Consider the following 19,333-nt stretch of genomic DNA (forward strand, 5'->3'; position numbering starts at 1 on the left):
GCTGTAACCCTTCCATGAACACCTAATAGTAGGAATGAGGAGTGCAATTTATGCAGGTGGAGAAAGCCAGCAAACAGCTCATGGTGTGACATAAAGGTCTCTGACTGGCAGATGGGACATCTGCCCCAGGAGGCTTTCACCCAGCCTGAGTCAACCTCTTCTGTGGTTTCAACAAGCTGCAACTTTTCAGATGCAGAAAGCAAAGACAAAATGGTTTTACAAAACATATCCCCCATCCTGGCCACTCATCCCTTTCTGAAAGTTTTGTATAAACAAGTCTAGTAGATTTATGTACTTAAAGACATGAGCAGATGAGAACCCCAACTGTGTTTTCTTAAAAAATAAATAAGCCAGGAAGAGTGGAAAATATCAACGTGATCCTCAGTGTCCTGCAGAAGGGGACTGAAATGCTAACAAACCTCTGTGTCCCCCAGGATTTCAGCCATGCCACATCTTCCAAACCATGGCTCATTTACAGTGAGAGCTTACAGAAAAAGCACTTTCCACCCCTCAAGTTATTAACTTAACCCAGTTAAGGATAAGGCAATAAAAACTGGATTTCCTTTTTGTCAAATGCTAACTGGTCTCACCTCATCTCCTACAGCAGACTGTCCTCTCTAAGATGTGAAAGCCAGGGCTTTTTGGCAGATGTGAATGAGCTGTTCCACCTACAGAGAGGTTTTCATGGAGCAGTTCAGCTCAGCACACAGGGGCTGGACTGAGGCCTCCCTGGACTGGAGGATTCCCTAATGGGAATCAACTAAGGCAGCAGAAATAATTGGTCAACCGAAAACAAGTTGTCTGACCTACATGTATGTGTTATTTATTTATATATCAGTATATCTATGAAAATGTAATTGCCTTATATTTCCCCCCAGGCTCTGCTCATTCTCAGGCAGTCCAGAGGCAGTCTCTGCTTCCAGATGGCTTGAGAGAGAGTTTGCTGTTGGGTCACACAGTACAAGAACAGGAAGAGAGGATGCCCTGTGCTCCAGGGATACTGCTTGGGGATAATTAAACCTACACTTAGTTTATTCTCTCTCCTGCCAAGTGGATTTTGGAAGCTGTAAATCAGGGGTAGAAAAACTTGTTGTTTTTTTTTTTTTTAAAGGTACTTGACTTCTCCCAGATGATGGCACAGAAAGCTTGTAGGGCTCTAGTACTGATATAGCCCCAAGTTTTTATACATGAAGAGCAGCAATTCATGTGCTCTTCATGTATAAAGATCATGGGTGGGGACAGGTGTTCAAGGTAGACTATCCATCCTTGATACTAAAGAATATGATGTTTGTTGAGATACTGTGATATAGCCACTAGGGAAAGTGTGCTAATAAATGCTCCTGGTATTAACCAGCCAAGCCAAAACCCAAGGAAAAACCATGTTCAGTGCCTGCAGAAGGGACATTTTTCAAAGCTCTTACATATAGCAGTTTAACAAAAAGTGCAAGTTTTTTATCTCAGAGCAGGATTCATCTGGCCAGCCACAGGCACCAAATGCTGTGTGAGATACAGGAGAGTGCAGCCTCCTTGGAGCAGAGCAGGTCTCCTGGTCCTCCTGTGTGACACCTATCACATGGGTACCTCAGCAGCCAAGGGGGGCTGTGCATTTTCCAGCCCAGAAAGGCTGACTCTGAGGAGTTCCTCCAGCTCAGGCACTGAAAAGTGTCAGTGCACCAAAGGCAGTCGCTGAGCATCTCCACATCTCAACACAAGGTTCTGAAGGTGGAAAGCTGGCTGTGCTGAAGTGAGTGTGAACAGGCCTCTGAAATGACAGGGGCTGTGACGTTCCCATGGGCTAATGCTGGAATCAGTGGGTATGAATGAGGCAGAGCAACCTCATCTGGAAGGTGCTCAGCAACAGGGATTACAGGATGGAAGCTGTGGTGGGCAGCCAGGAGGAAAAGATGATATAATCCTCTCTTATGCTATTCCTCATTTTGTTTCCTGATGTCCTGCCAGAGTGAACATAATAACCAGCAATCCAAGTGCATGTCATCCAAACAGGCAAGAAAAAGTACCCCATGACAGAGGAGATTTTAATAAGTGACATTCATCTGCAAGACCTCAGGACTTGCAGTTCTCCTTGCAGCATCTGATTAGTAGCAAGGAAGGATGATGGGTGTATAATGGGGAAACACTGCTGGCTAATAGCTCCTCATCTGCCTCCTGAGAGGTGCAGGGCACCCCTGCTCCCCTGAAAATACTACTGAGAGCTGCAGTTACTCGCTGCCTTCCCAACAGCAGGCTTGGATTAGTTTTCTTAGAGAAATCCAAGCTGGAAAAATCAGTGGTAATCAGGAGTATAGGCAGAGAGCTGGGCTTCCCATCAAGTTGTTCTGCTAGGATTGCATCCAAACTGTTTTACAGTGTGGAACTCCCTGTGGAGCTGACTCAACTGCTGAGTGTTAAAAAAAATATGCAGCTTAGGTTACAGATCACTTCCCCAGCCTGACACAGGCTTTATTCTCTGCCTGCAAAGTTGCAGCTGAACCCTGGAAACCTTCTTTGAATTACCCAAGACCATCAGATGGGTTCATCTGGAGTACACAGGTCAGAAGTACCAGCATCAAATAAAACCAGGCTTGCAGTGTTTGAAGATCACAGCCTGCTTGGCTCCCTGGTATACAGCAAAAGTCCTTTTTGGCCTTCAATGCTGAGCCAGTTTGTAGCATGTAAAACAGCACAGGGCTCCTGTTCCTTGTATAGGATACATAGAGCTTTGGGAATTGTGCCTGAATGTTTGGAGACCCCATTTTCTTCTAGTTTAAATGGCCAAAGTTACGTTAATTCACTCTTGCTCCCCTCTCTGGCACCAGCAGACAGCCTGTGCTGTTGTATGCAGCTGCCAGGTGGGGTAGGTGGTAACTCCCACAAGCAAGCTCTGTATATTCTGTGAAATCAAAGATTTCATGGCTTAATCTATCACAGAGACTCACATTATTACAGATTTGTGCTTGCAGTTGTAACAGGGACAAATAATGGTGCTGCCCCAGTCCCACTCCCATAAAAAGGGAATTACTGCCCTGCTTTTTGACTGAGCAGAAGAAAGCAGTGGAGGGAATGATTTTTATTTTAACTGTGCTTCTTCCCTTTGTTTAATCTTCACATGTGTACATCAGGACAAGTGTCTTACTGTTTAGTTTTCAAGAAAAACGTGTCTGACTGCAACTAAATAAAATTGAAAGGATATACACTACCAGATTTTGCAGTAAATGTCAGTGGTGCAGGAGTCCATCCATCCTGACTTGGGCTACCTCAGTCAGTATGTGCCTGATTATAATATGACTACACAAGTATCACAAAAGGAGGTTAAATTCCATGTACTAGGTCTCAAAAAGTAGAACAAAAGCATGCAGCATTATTATCAGATGCAAGCAACAGCATGGCAATCAAATCAAAAGCAGGCAGAGGCTGGAGAGCAGCGTGTTGGACGTTACCACTTTCATCCAGAGAGAAGTCGTCCTGTGCGTAGCGGAACTTCTCTGGACCGCAGGCGATAAACACGTCGTCATCCCCAAAGAAATCGTGGAGACAGGTCACCTGCAGAGGGAGCAGAGTCAGTCATTCCCACTGGGACTGGCAACATTCTGCTGTGCCTTGGTTCTAACGTAGACAGGAGGGAGCTGCCTCTCCACTGGCCCCCGGCCCCACGCTAATCCCACCTCACCTCCCGCTGTCTCTGTGCAGAAGACACATCTTCTCTGGGCCAGCCAAGCGTAAAAGTGTAATTAAAAAAAGAGAAAAAGTCCCAAGTGCCTTGCCAATTGTGTGAAGTGTGGCGTTTCCAGTCTGCTCAGGAGCTGACAGAGTGCACGAGTCACCCTGGTGAACAACACAGCCATTCCTGAGCCGAGTCTGAAGGATGAAGTCAGGTTGCCCCCCATGCCACGTTGGAGGCAAGGTGGTGACACCACAGCCCATGGTGGTGAGTGCTCAGTACTCAGAGCCTAAAAACTTACAGAGCCACTAAGAAGGCAAAGAGCTGCTGGGCAGGTGATCTTGGTGACAGGTTTTAAAGCCATTTAAGGGAGAGGCTCAGAGTATAACTGGACGCCCTTCTCACTCAAGCATCATTTAAATCCACAGCTTACACAGTTGCACTTGTGGTAATTTACACAGTTACCAGTGAAATAATTGATGCAATTACACAGCAACAGTAAGATGACCATGGCAATGGTTACTTCACTGGCACCAGTGGTAACCACTCAGCACAATGGCATTATCATGAGTTACTATCTCCATGAATCCAAAGTTAATCAGAATCATCTCGGTGCAACAGCCAGTGGAAAATGTGCACATCGTTTCTCTTTGGAGAGATCCATAAACATCCAGCCTTGCCATCAGTATCTTGTAGAAAACTGCCTTTTAGTCAGGCTCCTGGCAAGCTGACAGCTGCTCTTCTGAGGCAGAGAAAGATGGTGCTCTCCCATCTTCAGAAAATGCTTTGAGAGCTCATATGAATTGGAAAGTAGCACTGTTATTCTGAAGAGGAGAAAAACACTCCTGAGGAAATGTTGGAAGGCCCAACTTCAAAACCTTTGTGTAGCTGCTCAAGAGGTGAGTGTTCAGCACAGCACCTGCCTCTGAGGGCTAGAGGGACAACAAAGTACCTCTATCCAAATTGACTTTGTCTAGAACTTCAGCCTGAGCTCCTGACAGCCCAGCCACAGACTGAGCACCGTGTCAGGAGGGAAAAAACACCCACCTGCAAAGAGACTGGTGTGGAACACCCCAGCATCGGCCCACCAGCCACACCCCCACCTGCAAAGAAACTGGTGTGGAACACCCCAGCATCTGCCCACCAGCCACACACCCACCTGCAAAGAGACTGGTGTGGAACACCCCAGCATCAGCCCACCAGCCAGACACCTGAGCACACAGGGGAGCCCAGGGCAAACGTAGGTTCTTAGAAGTTCCATATTTTCAGGAGACCATTCCAAGTGATTGTGAGATTGGCATGGACATTGCTCATGGGGGAGTGAGGCTGAGAGCTGATGCCCAGTGTTTTGGCACGTCTGGGCACTGGGGTCTTTACAGAGGGCAGAAGCATTGGAAGGGACTGCAGAGAGCAATGGAGATAACTGTGAGGAAACAACGTAGGCAGAGCTGAATTTCCATATCTACTGATCTCTTTGAGCTGGACTGTGAAAAGTTAATTTCAAGCTCTAATAAATCAACTATAAAGAAAGCTTTTGGCTATCTTAATAAGGCTCAGTATTTCACACTGGTTAATATAATGTATAATTAAAGCACTGCCTAAGAGTGCCAGCTCTGGTTACGATGCCAAATGTTAGTGAAAAGCTTGACTTTCAAAATGGAGCAAGCTGAAATCTGCTGTCTTTGATCAAGGGTAATATTGTCTTTGCAAACTTCAGTAAATTCCAATTTCTGTTTGCCTAAAATGAGGTTGAAAACAGCCAGCATGTTACCTACAGAGAATTCTCCTGCAGAAAAGATGACATTTCAAATCACCACTTGATATTAGAGTCCTCCTCCTGAGGATGGTGGCACTGATTCAGTTGCAAACAGTTGGGTTTGGCTCCATACACAAGTACCCATCTGAATTCTAAGTACTATACACACACCATGGAAAAGACCCAGGGGGTGCTTAGCCCTCCCTTCAGCACAGACACCTCTGTGCAGTTAAACATAGTGCAAAGCTAGAGCTCAACAGAGGGGGTCAAGAACTTCCCTACCCATTTTCAGGTGGGACCAGAAAGAACCCACAGGTGCTTTTATTGTCTCCAGGTCCTAAGGCAAAGCCTGTATTTTGTACTTGAACTCCCCACAACCACCACAAGCAAAAAAGACAGTCCAGGAGTCCAAGAAAGATGAAGAGGCCAAACTCAGTGGGAAAGTACCAGCACACACAAGGATAGAAACCTGACTGCACACCATGCAGAGACATTTCCAATTCATTTTGCTGCATTCTCATCCCTTCAGACACATTATTATGTGCATTTTATAACTATGAGCCACTGGCTGGATGAGTACTGGAGGCTGGTAAAGAAATTAGATAACCTACTTGTTGAGTGGTAAAGAAATTAGATCATCTGCTTGTCGAGATCCTAATATTCAGGAAGCAACTTCTGTATTTATTGGTAGTTTGCTGTAATTTCCACTGTTGAGAACTCACCACAATGTGGTAGAAAAGACAGCCAAAACCCAAGCCTGCTCTCACTGAACAGTGCAAAACATTGTGAAGTTCAGAAAACAGCAGGTATCCCCTGATGCAGTTTTAACTGTTGCTTATGTTCACCTCCTGTGTGGTATTTTCTATTTACCTTTTGTTTATTAAAATGAAATCCTTGATTGTTACAGTATGTCCCTGAAACATGCCCCATGTGTGTTGCTGTCTACACAAAGTCACTGGAATAAACTTTGGGGAAAATGTGTGATTTGAGTGCTGGATCTTACTGTGCTGGGGCCAGCTTGCCTCACTGGTGCTTAGAAAAAGCAAAAGAGCAGGAGAAAGCCCTAGATACATCCAGCCCTGAAAGACATGAAGCTAAAGAGCACACAAGCTGGGAAGTGGGACCATGGGCTGCTCTGCTGGGATACCTGGTTTGAGACCTTATTAGCCCACATGGAACATCTCAGGGTTGTTCTTGACAAGCAAGGCCAAACCCCTACCCTGTCTTCATTCTCTTAGGGCTTTTAGTGACTCCAGAATAACCTTATAAGTCTTCTTATCTCCATTTGTCAAGTCTTTTTTCTCATGTTTTCTCAGTTTAAAAAAAATACATTTAAAAAAATAAGTACAAGTCTCCCCCCAAGCTATCTAGACTGTTTTGAATCTATATGTTCTGCTTTAGCTTACTCTAATCTGCTATTCTAATTATATCCGATAATTAGTCTGGAACACCATGAAAACCCTGAAAGAAAGTTCACATCAACAAAAATTTACCCCAGTTGTTAACCTGAAAAATTGCTGGGTTTAAATGCTCTTAAGAGTATATTTATTAAAGCACAAGACAAACCCAAATAGTACCCTGCTAATGCAAGGTGCTGCTGCCTGGAAAGGGTGATTTTTTGGGTGCCTGTTATCATGTGCCCTTAGCAACCACACTGGAAACCATCCTATTAGTAAGAGTTTCTCATTTTCCATTTTTAAGTCTATGAGCTCTTATACTTTTAACAAAAATTAAACTGGTTGATGTAATTACAGCAGAAAGGATAGATAACATTGATTTCCCAGATACATGTGCATGCCTTTGCTTAAAGGAGGGTAATATTTCATTTGAAATTCAGGATTCAAAAGATGCTATTGACTTTAAAAGGATCATACTGCATGAAATGGTTTCTCTCCAACTCTTGTAGCTTCATCAATGAAGGATGTTACATCTTCACATTCCAGTCGATGAGGCACAAATTTATTTCTTATAAAGTAATTATTTCTAACAGATTTGATGGTAACATTTTTCTTAGTGTCAAGGTTTGACTTTTTAAAAATTTTATAACATATATTGTGGAAGAAATAGAAGTTGGTAGAGATTAACAGGGAGATTTCAGAGAGTCTAAAATGGTTTGCAACTCTTCAGGTTTTCATTAAGCATGGTTTATTTTCTCATTAAATGAAATCCTTCTCTGCTTGTATTACAAAAACCTTCCCTGAGAGGACAATATAGCTCAGATTTCCAGGAGGGGATTTCTGCAGTGACAGTCCATTAGAGGCTGCTGCAGTGATTTAATTGCAGCAAGGACAGATCCAACCTTCTGAGAGATGCTGAGCTTCGTTCCTTTTAATAGAGGAGCTGTCAAACTAAGTGTTTTGCAGGATTTTGACAAAATGGAGCTTGTCTCTGTGTTCTCTCTAGCTGTGAGCTCACGGCTTGCTGGAATCTCTGTGGTGCTGCAGATGTTTTGAGATCACCTGGAAAAGGAGCAGCGAGTGTGCAGGATATAGACCCTCACAGCTGTAGCTGGCTGTTTCCACCAGCCTCCACGAGGCAGCAGCATTTAAAAACTGTAATTCATTAATAAATAAAATAATTTAAAAGACTCAGAAATCAAAAGCCTGAAGACTTAACCTTTAGTCTGAATCACCTGCCAGTGCAGAACCTCCTGTGCTTTTATGATTAATTATATGATTATGATTAGCCAGCTCCTTTCACTCCCTTTCACAGCCTGCAGAATGAGAGTCTGCTGTGTCTGCGTGGCTCCTGGGTTGCCCTCACTGTCACCCTCCACCATGTGAACATCATCACAGCAGGAACGTGGGCTCCAGCCACATCTCAGATGCTTTCACTGCTGGATCCAGCTCTGCAGCTCCTGTGGCTGCCCCTTTAGCAGGAAGCCTCCAGCAGCCTGGCTGGGCCATCACTATTTGCCAAGAATATGAAGTCTCTGAAGAGGAATACATCACCAGGAGGGTTAACTCAACTGTCCACCTTTCTGAGAAATGTCTTTATCAGAGGTTCCTATTTTTAGCTGATGGAGCCAAGTGAGGCTGAATGATGAATGATCAGACACTGTAGCTAGTGATTCTTCAGAACAGTGATTTATGTAAACAGCCCTGCTTCCAGACATTCCATCTCTTCCTCATGTCATGGAATGAGGGAGGACCTCTGCCTAAATGGCCAGCAAGGGTCTGGCAAAGGAGATTTGGAATAACACCACCCCGGTTCGACCTGGGGCTGAACACCTTCCATGGTGGGGACTGGCACCTTGATCAACTGCTTGACCCTGCACAAGTCTTAGGATAAGTGAGGGCACTGCAAAGCTTCTTCCTCTGCTCCTCTCTCCTCAGTCATAATGCCTTTGTTAACTATGCTTGCTGGAACATCCCTCCTCTTCAGGACTTTAGATGGAAGAACAAAAAGTGGTACCAGTACATAGGTAGCTTCAAGCTGTTCCCTGAGTTTCTGGAGATCTAATGGTTCATGTGTTTTCTTCAGATCATCGTAATTCTTCAGCTTCCAGGCTTCTAAGGCTTCCAGAGCTCAGAACAGAGGAAAAATGGTCTTCAGAAACATCTTCCTTTAAGGCCAAAAAGACCATAGAAGACAATTTGCATTCCATACACAAGTAAAGCCTATCAAGAGCAGAACTGAAGTAACACATACTCTTCTAAGCTGCTTTGATAAATGCAATAAAATTGAACATGTTTGACCATCTGTCAGCTAAAGACAAATAATGAATTTCAGATGCCTGCTTATGCCCTTTCTCTTCCAGCAGTAGGTGCTAGATGGAGCTGAGGAAGGCAGACTAACAGCTAGACAGGCACTGAGAGTCACCTGAGCTGAGAATGCAACTAAAATCCATTTAAACTCTCTCTTAACTGAAACCAGAAATCTGATGGGCTTATTTACACTCCAACACCTGTACTCCAAGTCAGATTGGCAGAGGTGTGTTTATGTCAGGTCTGAGAAGCCCAAGGCCTAAATCAGAAAGACAGCAGTGCTGTACAATGAATCAGTTGGGTGTCTGCAGTCACTGAAGCACAGGAACCAAGCACACAGAGACTTGCCTGCAGGAGACTCTGGGAGCTCATGTGCCAGGGTGCATCTCAGGAATTAGTGAACGTGTGGAGCAGACTTTGAGTGAACTGCTTTCTCTTCTCTGATAAGCTCTTCACCACATGTCCAGAAAGAACAAGATTTTGGAAGACTTAAGGGGTTAAGAGAATGGAAAATAAAGATGTTGATATTGGAATGTAGAGCACTTAATACATTATTTTTTTTTACCATCTGAAGGCTGCAAGCCCAAAGCAGACCCTGAACTGATTTACATTTTATTAGATTCTGGTTTCCTGCATTTGAAAAGAAGAGATGTTTGGATTCAATTATTTCTTTAAAGTATGCACACACCCACTCAATAGATTCCACATTTGCATTCACAGAATTACTTCTCTGCTTTTATGAAACGATACTGCTAAAAATGGATAAGCAGTAGAAAGATAAGCAGAAAAATCATGGATGTTGACATTGAAAAGTGGTTCAGGAGCACTCCTGCATGGCCAGGCCAGGCCATGGATATATGTGCACTTTGGGGAACCCCTCTCTGAGCTACCTGGCACTAAGAGAAGGGGACTCTGTCACCTCTCTTCCATCTCTGCTCTCCTATGCCACCAAACATCCACGTGGAAATCTAGCAAGACCAAGATCATGCTGCCCCATCACTACTGTGTTTGCAGTGAGCCATCAGGAAGGGAAGGAAAAGTCACCTCTATCACTAGGTTTGAGGGCCCATAATTTGACCTCTCAATAGAAACAAGCAGAAAGATTTCCTTCCTTTAAAATATTCTTCAGAGACCTCAGCTTTCTCTTGCATTCCTGGAGAGCCATGGCTTACTTGTGAGCCTCAATAGTTTGATTGAAAGAATCAAATTCCATTCTTCTGTAAAGATTTTTTTCTTCCTTTCTCACCTTCAGAAGAGAAAATGCTGGCCAGTCAGCACAACAAAATGTTTTCTTTACTGCAAAAGGGAATTTTTACACCTTTTTATTGATGAAAAATGCAAGTCCTCTTAATTAGGCTGTATAACTACAGTAGGTTGATTCTGAGAGCTTTATGACCACTTGGACTATTCTGTTACAATACACCTAAACCAGAGTCAGAACACCAGCTCCTGACCAAGATGCATTATTTCTATAACAAGCATTTGTGATGCTTATTTAAGTGGAATAAGAAATATTCGTGCACAGCAGCTTGTGAGACTTCATGCATGAAGAAAAGCTGCTCTCCAAAGGGCTCTAGCACAAGGTGCCTGTGTATTTAACTATTGGAAATGGCTACGTTTGAAATAGAAGAAAATAAAAAGCAAGGAGGAGGAAGGTCAATAGCCAAGATACCCAGTAGGAATGTTAATGCTGCATTTAATATAGCTGGTGAATTAGTGGTGCTTCCAAACTGTGTGAAATCCAATTAGCCTCTGGAAGAAAGGTTAGTTTGTTATCCCTGTTCCCTACAGGACTATGAAACAGATAGTCAGGCTGCTGACTCTTTTTACCAAGAAGAAAAGCTTGTTCTTGCATTCATGAGGGTATTAGGCTGAGGACAAATGTGCTGTGCAGTTTAGGGGCATAAGGAGTACAGCCCTCAACACCAGCATCAAAAAAATTACCCTTTCTCCACTCAAAAAAAACCATCAAACCAGAAATTCTAGGTAACAGATTAAGACTGTGAAAGATTTCCAGCACAAATTGCCCCAAAACAGGTAGCACTTAAGAATTCAGAGAACTGTCAAGCCAGTCTTCTTAACTGTCCCTCCTCCTCACTCTTGAAACAGTAGTTCTGGACTACAAAAGGCCATCAGAGACTCTGGAAGTAGCATGATTGTTGACAGCCAAGGTCAGGCAACACTGCTTGAAACAGGAGTCTTGAAAGTAGGGGCACAGGGAGCCCATCAACCTATTCAAGGTCAGGCTGAAGGACCAATGGGCTGGAATTTCCAGTTAATGGGATTTCCAGCAGCAAGTTCCTCAAACCTGTAGCTGTTACTGATCCTATTGTACATGTCTTCATAAAAGAGAAAGGCTCTTGTTCAGCTTTGTGCAAGTTTTTCTCTAACTGTAACAATGGCACTGATGGTGATGGAGAGGCCTTGGCAAGTACATCCTCAGCCTGGTTAAAAGAAGACAAACAAGAGACCCTGTGCCAGGTTTGAATGGTTTGGTGAGTGCCCTGTGCCACACCCTGTGCCAGGTTTGAATGGTTTGGTGAGTGCTCTGTGCCCCAGCAGCTACCTGGTGCCTAAGAAGGGCAGAACCAGTGTCCCCACCACCCCTCTGCTGACTTTTGGCTGGGGAGGGAAGTCCAAGTGCAGCTGTGAGGAGTGCTCCCACCCCCACCTGCAGCCTGTGTTGTCTGCTCAAAAGATTAATACAACATCTCTGCTCTCCTTATCCACTAGAAGAGTGCCCTGGGAGGCACTTATAGGGGTCATATAAGTGTTCTTGGCTCCTGCTTCTTCTTCTTTTCTCTCATCAGTCAGGTTTATGTAAAAATACTTCCCCCAGTTAATTACTCCATGGTGAGATGCATGAAGAACTTAATTCTCTGCCCAAACCTTTCAAATGACAGTACACTGACCAAGGAGCTCCCTTTGTACTTTCACCCACCTGGGTACAGTTGAAGATTCAGCCCAGGACAGCACTGGCAGCGACCAAAGATGAACCCTCACTTTTAAGGGAACAAAACTGCTTTATTCATGCATTTCCATTTTCCAGGGATAAGCTCACTGTCCTGCAGCCACCCACTTGGCCTCACTGCTGGCCAGCGTGTAGCCATGAAGCCACCTGCAGGCAGAATAAACCTGTGGCAAGCTGTAGGAAATAGCAGGATTTGTCCCTACAGCCTCTTTGTGCTGTGGTGTAGAGAGACATAAGGAAGGAAATTCTGTCTTCAACATTCTCCCAGAGTGAGAGATGAAATTATAAATACGGACACATTTGGTTTCCATGTAACAAGTGGGTGTGTTTTACTCACTGAGGCAGTTTCTCTTTAAGCAATGTAGTTATTCAACATTGTTGTGAGTCCTGCTGACATCAGGAACTTCCCTCCAAAACAAGGGCTAGGGAAGAATCCGTGTCAGACTTGCCATTGTTCCTGGTGCACCAGGAGAGCTCCAGGACACCTCAGCTGAAGGCAGCACGTGTGGAGCTGGCTGTGTCTCCCCTGGCACAGCAGCACACCTCACCATGGGTAACCTTGCCTTCCGTGGAATTTGTGGTAGACAGCAGCCGTTAATTAGGATCATTAGCACAATTTTTCCTGGGGAAGATGCACTCTTAACTCTGTTGTAATTAAAAACCTTTTCTGACCAGAGAAGATTATTCTGTCAGTTCAGCTTATGCATGTATTTGTCTCTCAGCCTGCACGGGTTTTATTCAGGGTCTACGTCTCCAACATCTCAGCTATTTTTATAACATCTAAAGATACATCTGTTAATTAGTTCTTAGATGTGTCACTGGGTTCATATTTTGTACAGGTCCCCCTCTGCTTTGTTCAACATCTGCATCCTCCTCATCAAAGGAGATGTCAAAACATTTTTCATCCACGCTATGAACTTTAATGGAAGAAAGACACAAGTATGAAGTGTTCACCCTTCAAGTCATCCTTCCTCAAACACATCCCCAAACCTGACAGCCAGCAAACTGTCCTGTCCTCCAGCAGTGCAACCTCCTTCCCAGCCTGTGGATCCAAATCAGACTCATTCTTGAAGATGATGAGAAGACCCAGCCAGTTCTGTATCTAATTATCATTGGCTTTGCATTTCACCCTAACTCATAGCATCAAAGATGTTGCTCAATTGCTAAAATAGTCTGCAAAGGTTCCTAAAGGCATTTTGCTTAGTTAAATTTCAGTGTTTGCAAGGATCTTTAGTACACTGTTAATTCTGCAGATTGATAGGAATTAAAAATGGTGTCCTTTAAAAATTAAGTTGTAACAGATGCTACATTCACTCCACAGGAAAGTAACAATTGCCACCAAGCTGTTCTTTCAGGGAGTTAAAATTTCTTCCTTAATTATAATTCTGAACACGTTCTTTGTGTTTTGGGAGGTTTCCTGAATTTACACAAGTGTGCATGCCCTCCCAGTCAGAACAATTTTGTTTTCACCCTAATTTCTGTTAATCTTTGAATAAAGCTATTAATTTTTTTTCTAATTAACAGGTCTTTTCTGTTCAGCTGACAGCTAACAGAGTAACGGAAAATTCAGCATTATGTCCTCAGCTAAACCATATTAGAGGAGAAATGAACAATAGCAAGCAGGCTGGGAGATAAAAATACTTTGTAGAGAAGAACGTGCAGCAAAGCTGCTGAAATGAATGTCCCAAAGCCCCTCAAATAAAAATGCCTTTTTTTTCTTTTCCTTTTCTTTTTTAAAATTAGAAATCTATCCCATCCCTCCCATGTCCACAGGACCAATGACAGCTCTAGCTTAGTATGCAGTAATGCTAATGGAATAATTGATGCAGGAATACTGAAATAGATGATGTGTAAAATGGCAGGCTGCATAATTGTCTGGAGTGAGTTCAAGCATTTCTGCAGTGAAAAATTGTCCTGTTTTATAATCCTATCACGTCCCCTTGCTGCTGTGCAGCAAGCAAATTTCATTTGGAGCTGGCCCCAAGATGCAGTTGATTTACTAGGGAGATTCCAAGAGGCAGAAGGTTAAAGCCTTCTTGCCCCAGCTAAACAGCACCTGGGAGAGGTATTAAAGGGTCCATGCTAATTTTGGGTGTATCACTCAAATTACATTATTAGAATAAATGCAGAGCACATCAGGGTGAATCTTTGCCACTGAGCAGTGGCAGAGGAGTACTTGATTAAAAAAAAAAAAATCCTTTTTGATATTTCACCCTTTTGAAATATAAAGTGTTCTGTGATGGAAGAAGGGGGAGCAGAAAGAAGAAGAGTGTTTAAAATTATGATGCAATTAATTTCTTCTTCTGTGAAACATGCAAGAGCCATTTGATGAGAAATGCCATCCAAATATAATGAGATGTAGACTATGGAAGCAATTAGAAACTAATTGCTACAAGATTCCCCCAAGAGATGTATGATAAGAGAAACAGGAGATGGCCACAGACTTCTGAGCAGAATTGTATCTGTTCCTTTCCCCGTCTCTAAGCAGCAGCAAATTCCACTTGTAGAGGTGCAGAGGTGACAGTATGAGCTCTCAGACCAGCCAGCTGCACTGGCTGCACATGTTTACATTCCCTTTGTGCACTGTTCCCAGGATAAGTGGGTACTGCTTTTCTTATCTGAACCACTGAAACAGCACATCTGGATTTTCCCTCTTTCTCCATTGCTGCCTGAACTCATCAGCTCTTGACCTGTCCTTCACTCTGTCTCTCCCCCAGCCCTCACCCCTCTGCATGACATCATTTCCATGCTAAATGGATCTTTCTGCAGGTGTGAAGAACACAAGCCCAGCATCTGCCCACGCAGAGCTTCCCTTTGCTGCTGCTGACAGCAGCAGGAGCTGGGCTGAGCTGTTCCTTCTCAATAGTGTGAGACACTATTCGGCACAGATAGCACCTTGTCGTGGTCTTCACCTTTCCATGGGTAGATCTTGTAGATGCTTTCCTCCCCCAGCCTGTCCTGTTGATCCTCATCTCTGCTGAAAAAATACTTCTTGTTCCTTGAGCATTTTGAGTCAGCTTCTGATCTCACTTATGCACCAAACAACCCAGGGTCAAAGTGCCAATTCTGAGTCCTCATTGTGAGTGTGGGGATCAGCAACTTCTCAATAACCCTTTGTTGGGGTCAGCAAAGCTGATATCTTAATATCAGTTAAAAAACAGTTGATCTGTTTGGTTTGGGTTTTTTTTGTGTGTGTGTGTGGTTGTTTTTTCTCTTTTTTTTAAATTCTGTTGTGGATGCTGAGAAAGAAATGAGGCTTGCTGTCTAGTGGTGGTGCAAAAGATGCTCATCCATAAACTCATAAGTAGAGGCTGCATAAAGACTGAACATGCAGTTATGAAAAGAAGTGTAAACAAAAGAGCCAAATCTGCATTGGCACACAAGCCTCTTGGTACAAACCTATTGAAGTCATAAGAATTATACAAAGCATCCATCTGACTCAACTCTACTCTCTGATTATACTGACAGCACCTCTGAAACTTTGTATTTTGATTTTTTCCCCACCTCAAATGTTTTATAGCTTCCCTTTGTGCCCTTCCCCTTTCAACTCAAGTCATTTTTGACAGGTAATCCAGCAGTACCAACCCCTCCCATGGAGATCCTCCCTGTACCCAGTGCTATGCTTGCAGTGTGCTCCAGCACTCCAGGAAACACCTAGTGCAGACACTGTGGGCTGAGCTTTCTGAGAAACACTCAATGTCTGCAATTCCACAAGAACTCCAGAAACAGCATCTCTGAAGCACGGGACAGCAGCAGCAAGTGGAGAGAGGCAACTGGAACAAGACTAGTGCTGTATTTTCATTGGTGTCTCTGAAGAAATACTGCTCAGACCAGAATATATATTTCCACAGGGAACGTGGTGCCAGAGTTCACTAAAATGTCACTGTAATAAACCAACTGCCCTTTTTCTTTCCCTTATTCCTTCTTCTGTACCAAGAGGCAATGAAGCATCTGTGACCAAAAAAGGCAACGCAAGAACATCCTCAAAAAAAAAATAAAACAGTAAAAATCACCTCCTGACAATTCCCATGCTGGTGCAGTCAGTTCTTGGAACCAAGAATCTACCGTGACACTTGCAGATGAGGAGGATTTAACAAGCATTTTGCTTTTACTGTGCTGTCTTGAACTCAAACATACCAAAGTAATTTCAAAAACCTGACACTGTTTTTCCTTTGCAGCCTAGGCTAAACACTTTGTTTCTTTCCCCAAGTTTCCCCTTTCATCTGGTTTTATAGATCCAGCCACTGTCCCTCTGGTGTGCTGCACTAAGTCACAGTTTTTACTGGGTCGAGTTCTGACTGTGGAAATCACCTCTTTGGCACACACAGAATGGTTTTTGGGGGGCTCTTGCTGAGCACAGGACCATGGTGCTCAAGAGCCACATCTCCCTGGGGGAGCAGTGGGCAGCTCTCCAATGCAGAGATTCCTGGTAGCAACACCCCCCCCAAACTGCTGGTTACTACTAGTTTACTAAAATGCTATTTTGCATCCAAACTTCCTTCACCAGAAGCAAACCTGGGCTCTATCAGTATACAGCTATTTAAAGACTCCAGGTGGTCCTACAACTAAGCATTGTATCACTCATAAGAAAAAGTGGATTTTTGTGTTAATCTAATTACTAGATGTAAAATTCAGGCCAGTGATTGGCAGATGAAGTTTCCCGTCTCTTCCTGAGCAGATTTTCTCTTCAGGATGTAAATGGACATCTGTGAATTCTTGTCTTACAGCCCAAACCTCTGGTTTTGTGCACTCTTTGAGGTGCCCAGCTCACCTATACTGAATTAAAAATAAGCACTGATATGGTATTGTGAACCTTTCCACCATGCTGCAGGGGTACACTCCGATTCTGCTTTAAACAGACAGCTCTGAAGAGACCCTAGGGGTGCTTCTTTGGTCCTTTCCATCTCCCCTCATATTGGAGAGGGATGCCTCATCCATCATAATGCCAGAATTTGGTCTCTGAACACACCCTGGTCATTACTACACCCAGTGAGACACATGGGCAGGTTTGAATTTAAACAATGTGAATTATACACTTTCAGCTGAATCAGAGGAGCTGCAAGGAGCAGTAGTATCACATATTATGGTGCCTGGGCTGTAGTAATGAGCCATGTGAAAAATAACACCATTCAATATAGAACTTCTTTGTACTAATTTAATTTTGCATGTGGCACTGAGAACGTAGCCCCTTTTTTTAGCAGGTGGCATCAGAGCACTGCAGGAGGAAAGGCACCCTATTTAAATGGTGTATGTATGCATGTTGTTGTCACTTCCCACTCCTGGTTCCAGGCACTAATACGATGCCTATTGCTCTCCTCTCTGTGTATACAGACCAGCTTGCCTTTTGGGGGTTAATGAATGATAGCAAGTGGAAGCATGAAAATAAAATTAGCAATGCCCAGAGCAACCCACTTTATCAAACTCACCAGTTTATAGGATTAGCAATGGATTCAGTGCAAATCTCTGCTATGGGTATTACGAGCAAGATTTATGCCAATTAGCAGTAACAGTGCAGATTATTTGGGAAGAGCAGTGACAACAATTAAAAGCTCCTTCTACTTTTAAACTATGTTGTTAGGACATCCATTTCAAGCATTCACGTCCACTTATAAGACTATTTTTACTCATCTCCCAAGTGCTATTTAATTTCTTACGTGCACTCGTGGCATTGTTTCCTGAGGCAGTGAAGAAGACTAAAACATCCCTTTTTTTAAGGCAAGTCTTGCAGCAGCTACCCTCAGCATCTTTGGATTCAGGTCAGGTTGCTCTCAGCAGAACCCAACATGTTATTACATTCTTCACTTCTTTATAGCAGATGTGATGCTGATCACACAGTGAGAAAACTCCCTATTGACTTCAGCATGGATTGGATCAGACCTTAAGTCCCCACAGCAATCAAAAGACCTGAAGGAAAGAATTCCAGCAATCTGCTGGTAGATGCCATCTGACCAGTGGAAGACTTCAGCCTGCCTTCACAAGAGGAGTGTTGCCAACAGCACGTAGCTCCAGACTTCTGCAACGTGCAGTGCTCCTGTGGGCACCAGGACAGCAAAGTCCAGATACAGATTTCATTGATAACCTGACTAGAAAGTGGCAAATTTATGGCAGACAAACTTCTCCCATATATTCTTGTGCCTACAAGACAGGGACGAGGCTGAAGCCAGTGGTTAATCTCTTAGCCAGTGAATCCTGAAGAAAAGCTGGTTGATATAACTACTTCTTTACAACTGTGACAATTACACTGAAGCAATTTGTGTGGACATAATTATGTTCCTAATGAAGATTAACTTAAATGAAATGCTTTTAATTACAATTCACACAGCCTTTGGCTATTGTGCAGTGTTCTGAATCTTATGCCTCCCCAGAAATGAGATTTACCCTTTCCTTCGGAAAGCTGACTATAACTATTTCCTGGACATTTGATGTCAGATGCTGCTGACATTGCAAAAAGTCTCAGTGTGGTAAAGCATGGTGTGGAAGGAGCAGAGGCTGAAGCTTTGTCAGTCACTTTCAAGGGCCACTTGCTCAAACTCCTCTGAGAACTCTCCATCTGCCTTCATGATTGCACATTCCTGTACCTGTCTGCTCCAGCTTTCTCCAAAAGCAGAGGGAATGTTGCTTTTCATTTCAGCAGGATCACATGGAGGCCTGTATGTCTGCAGACCCTGCAAAAGTCCCTTCTTCTCGATGCTACATCAGGAGAAAAACAACTATGGGAGCCCAGCTTACATATTAGATCCAAATTTGGAAAATTAATTCCAAAGGGTCCTCAGAGGCAGCATCTTCATTATTCAGAAAATCTTGGCATGTAAACTCCACCTACCAGCATTCAAAAGGAATGGGTGATCAAAGCCAGATTACAAATTCATTAGTGATTAATCTGTCTGGAAAGCCTTCCCTGATGCTTTGCAGGAATATGATAGTAATATGATTAATAGTGATAGTTACAATAGGATTATGGCCAAAACCATAAACAGCTACTAAGAAACATGACCACAGGAGCCTTGGAGCTTCATTCCCAAAGAGATCTTGTTTGGTGGAGATGTATTCAGAGCTCTGTGTCCTCTGAATCACTATGGCCACTGTGCTAGAGACCTTTGCAAGCCTTAACCTGAGCACTGGAGTTGCACTGCACTCCCAGAATTGCAGTGTCTTGCAGGATCCTAAGGTGTTGCCTCCATCATGCCCCACGTGACTCTAATGCTTTTGGTAAAACTGAAGATGACATGTCAGTGCAGACC

At 43.5% G+C, this 19,333-nt stretch overlaps 1 protein-coding gene across 1 annotated transcript in view; it reads right to left on the minus strand.

Annotated features, from left to right (window-relative positions):
• Positions 1-19,333, minus strand: part of DCX (doublecortin) — a 67,848-nt gene that overhangs the window by 12,028 nt on the left and 36,487 nt on the right. The window contains exon 4 of the mRNA XM_008948586.1: positions 3,438-3,540. Within this exon, the coding sequence (XP_008946834.1) occupies positions 3,438-3,540 (103 nt within the window). The remainder of the gene's footprint in view (positions 1-3,437; positions 3,541-19,333) is intronic.

This window comes from Merops nubicus, unplaced genomic scaffold, assembly GCF_000691845.1.
Source record: "Merops nubicus isolate BGI_N331 unplaced genomic scaffold, ASM69184v1 scaffold10621, whole genome shotgun sequence".
Taxonomy (NCBI): Eukaryota; Metazoa; Chordata; class Aves; order Coraciiformes; family Meropidae; genus Merops; species Merops nubicus.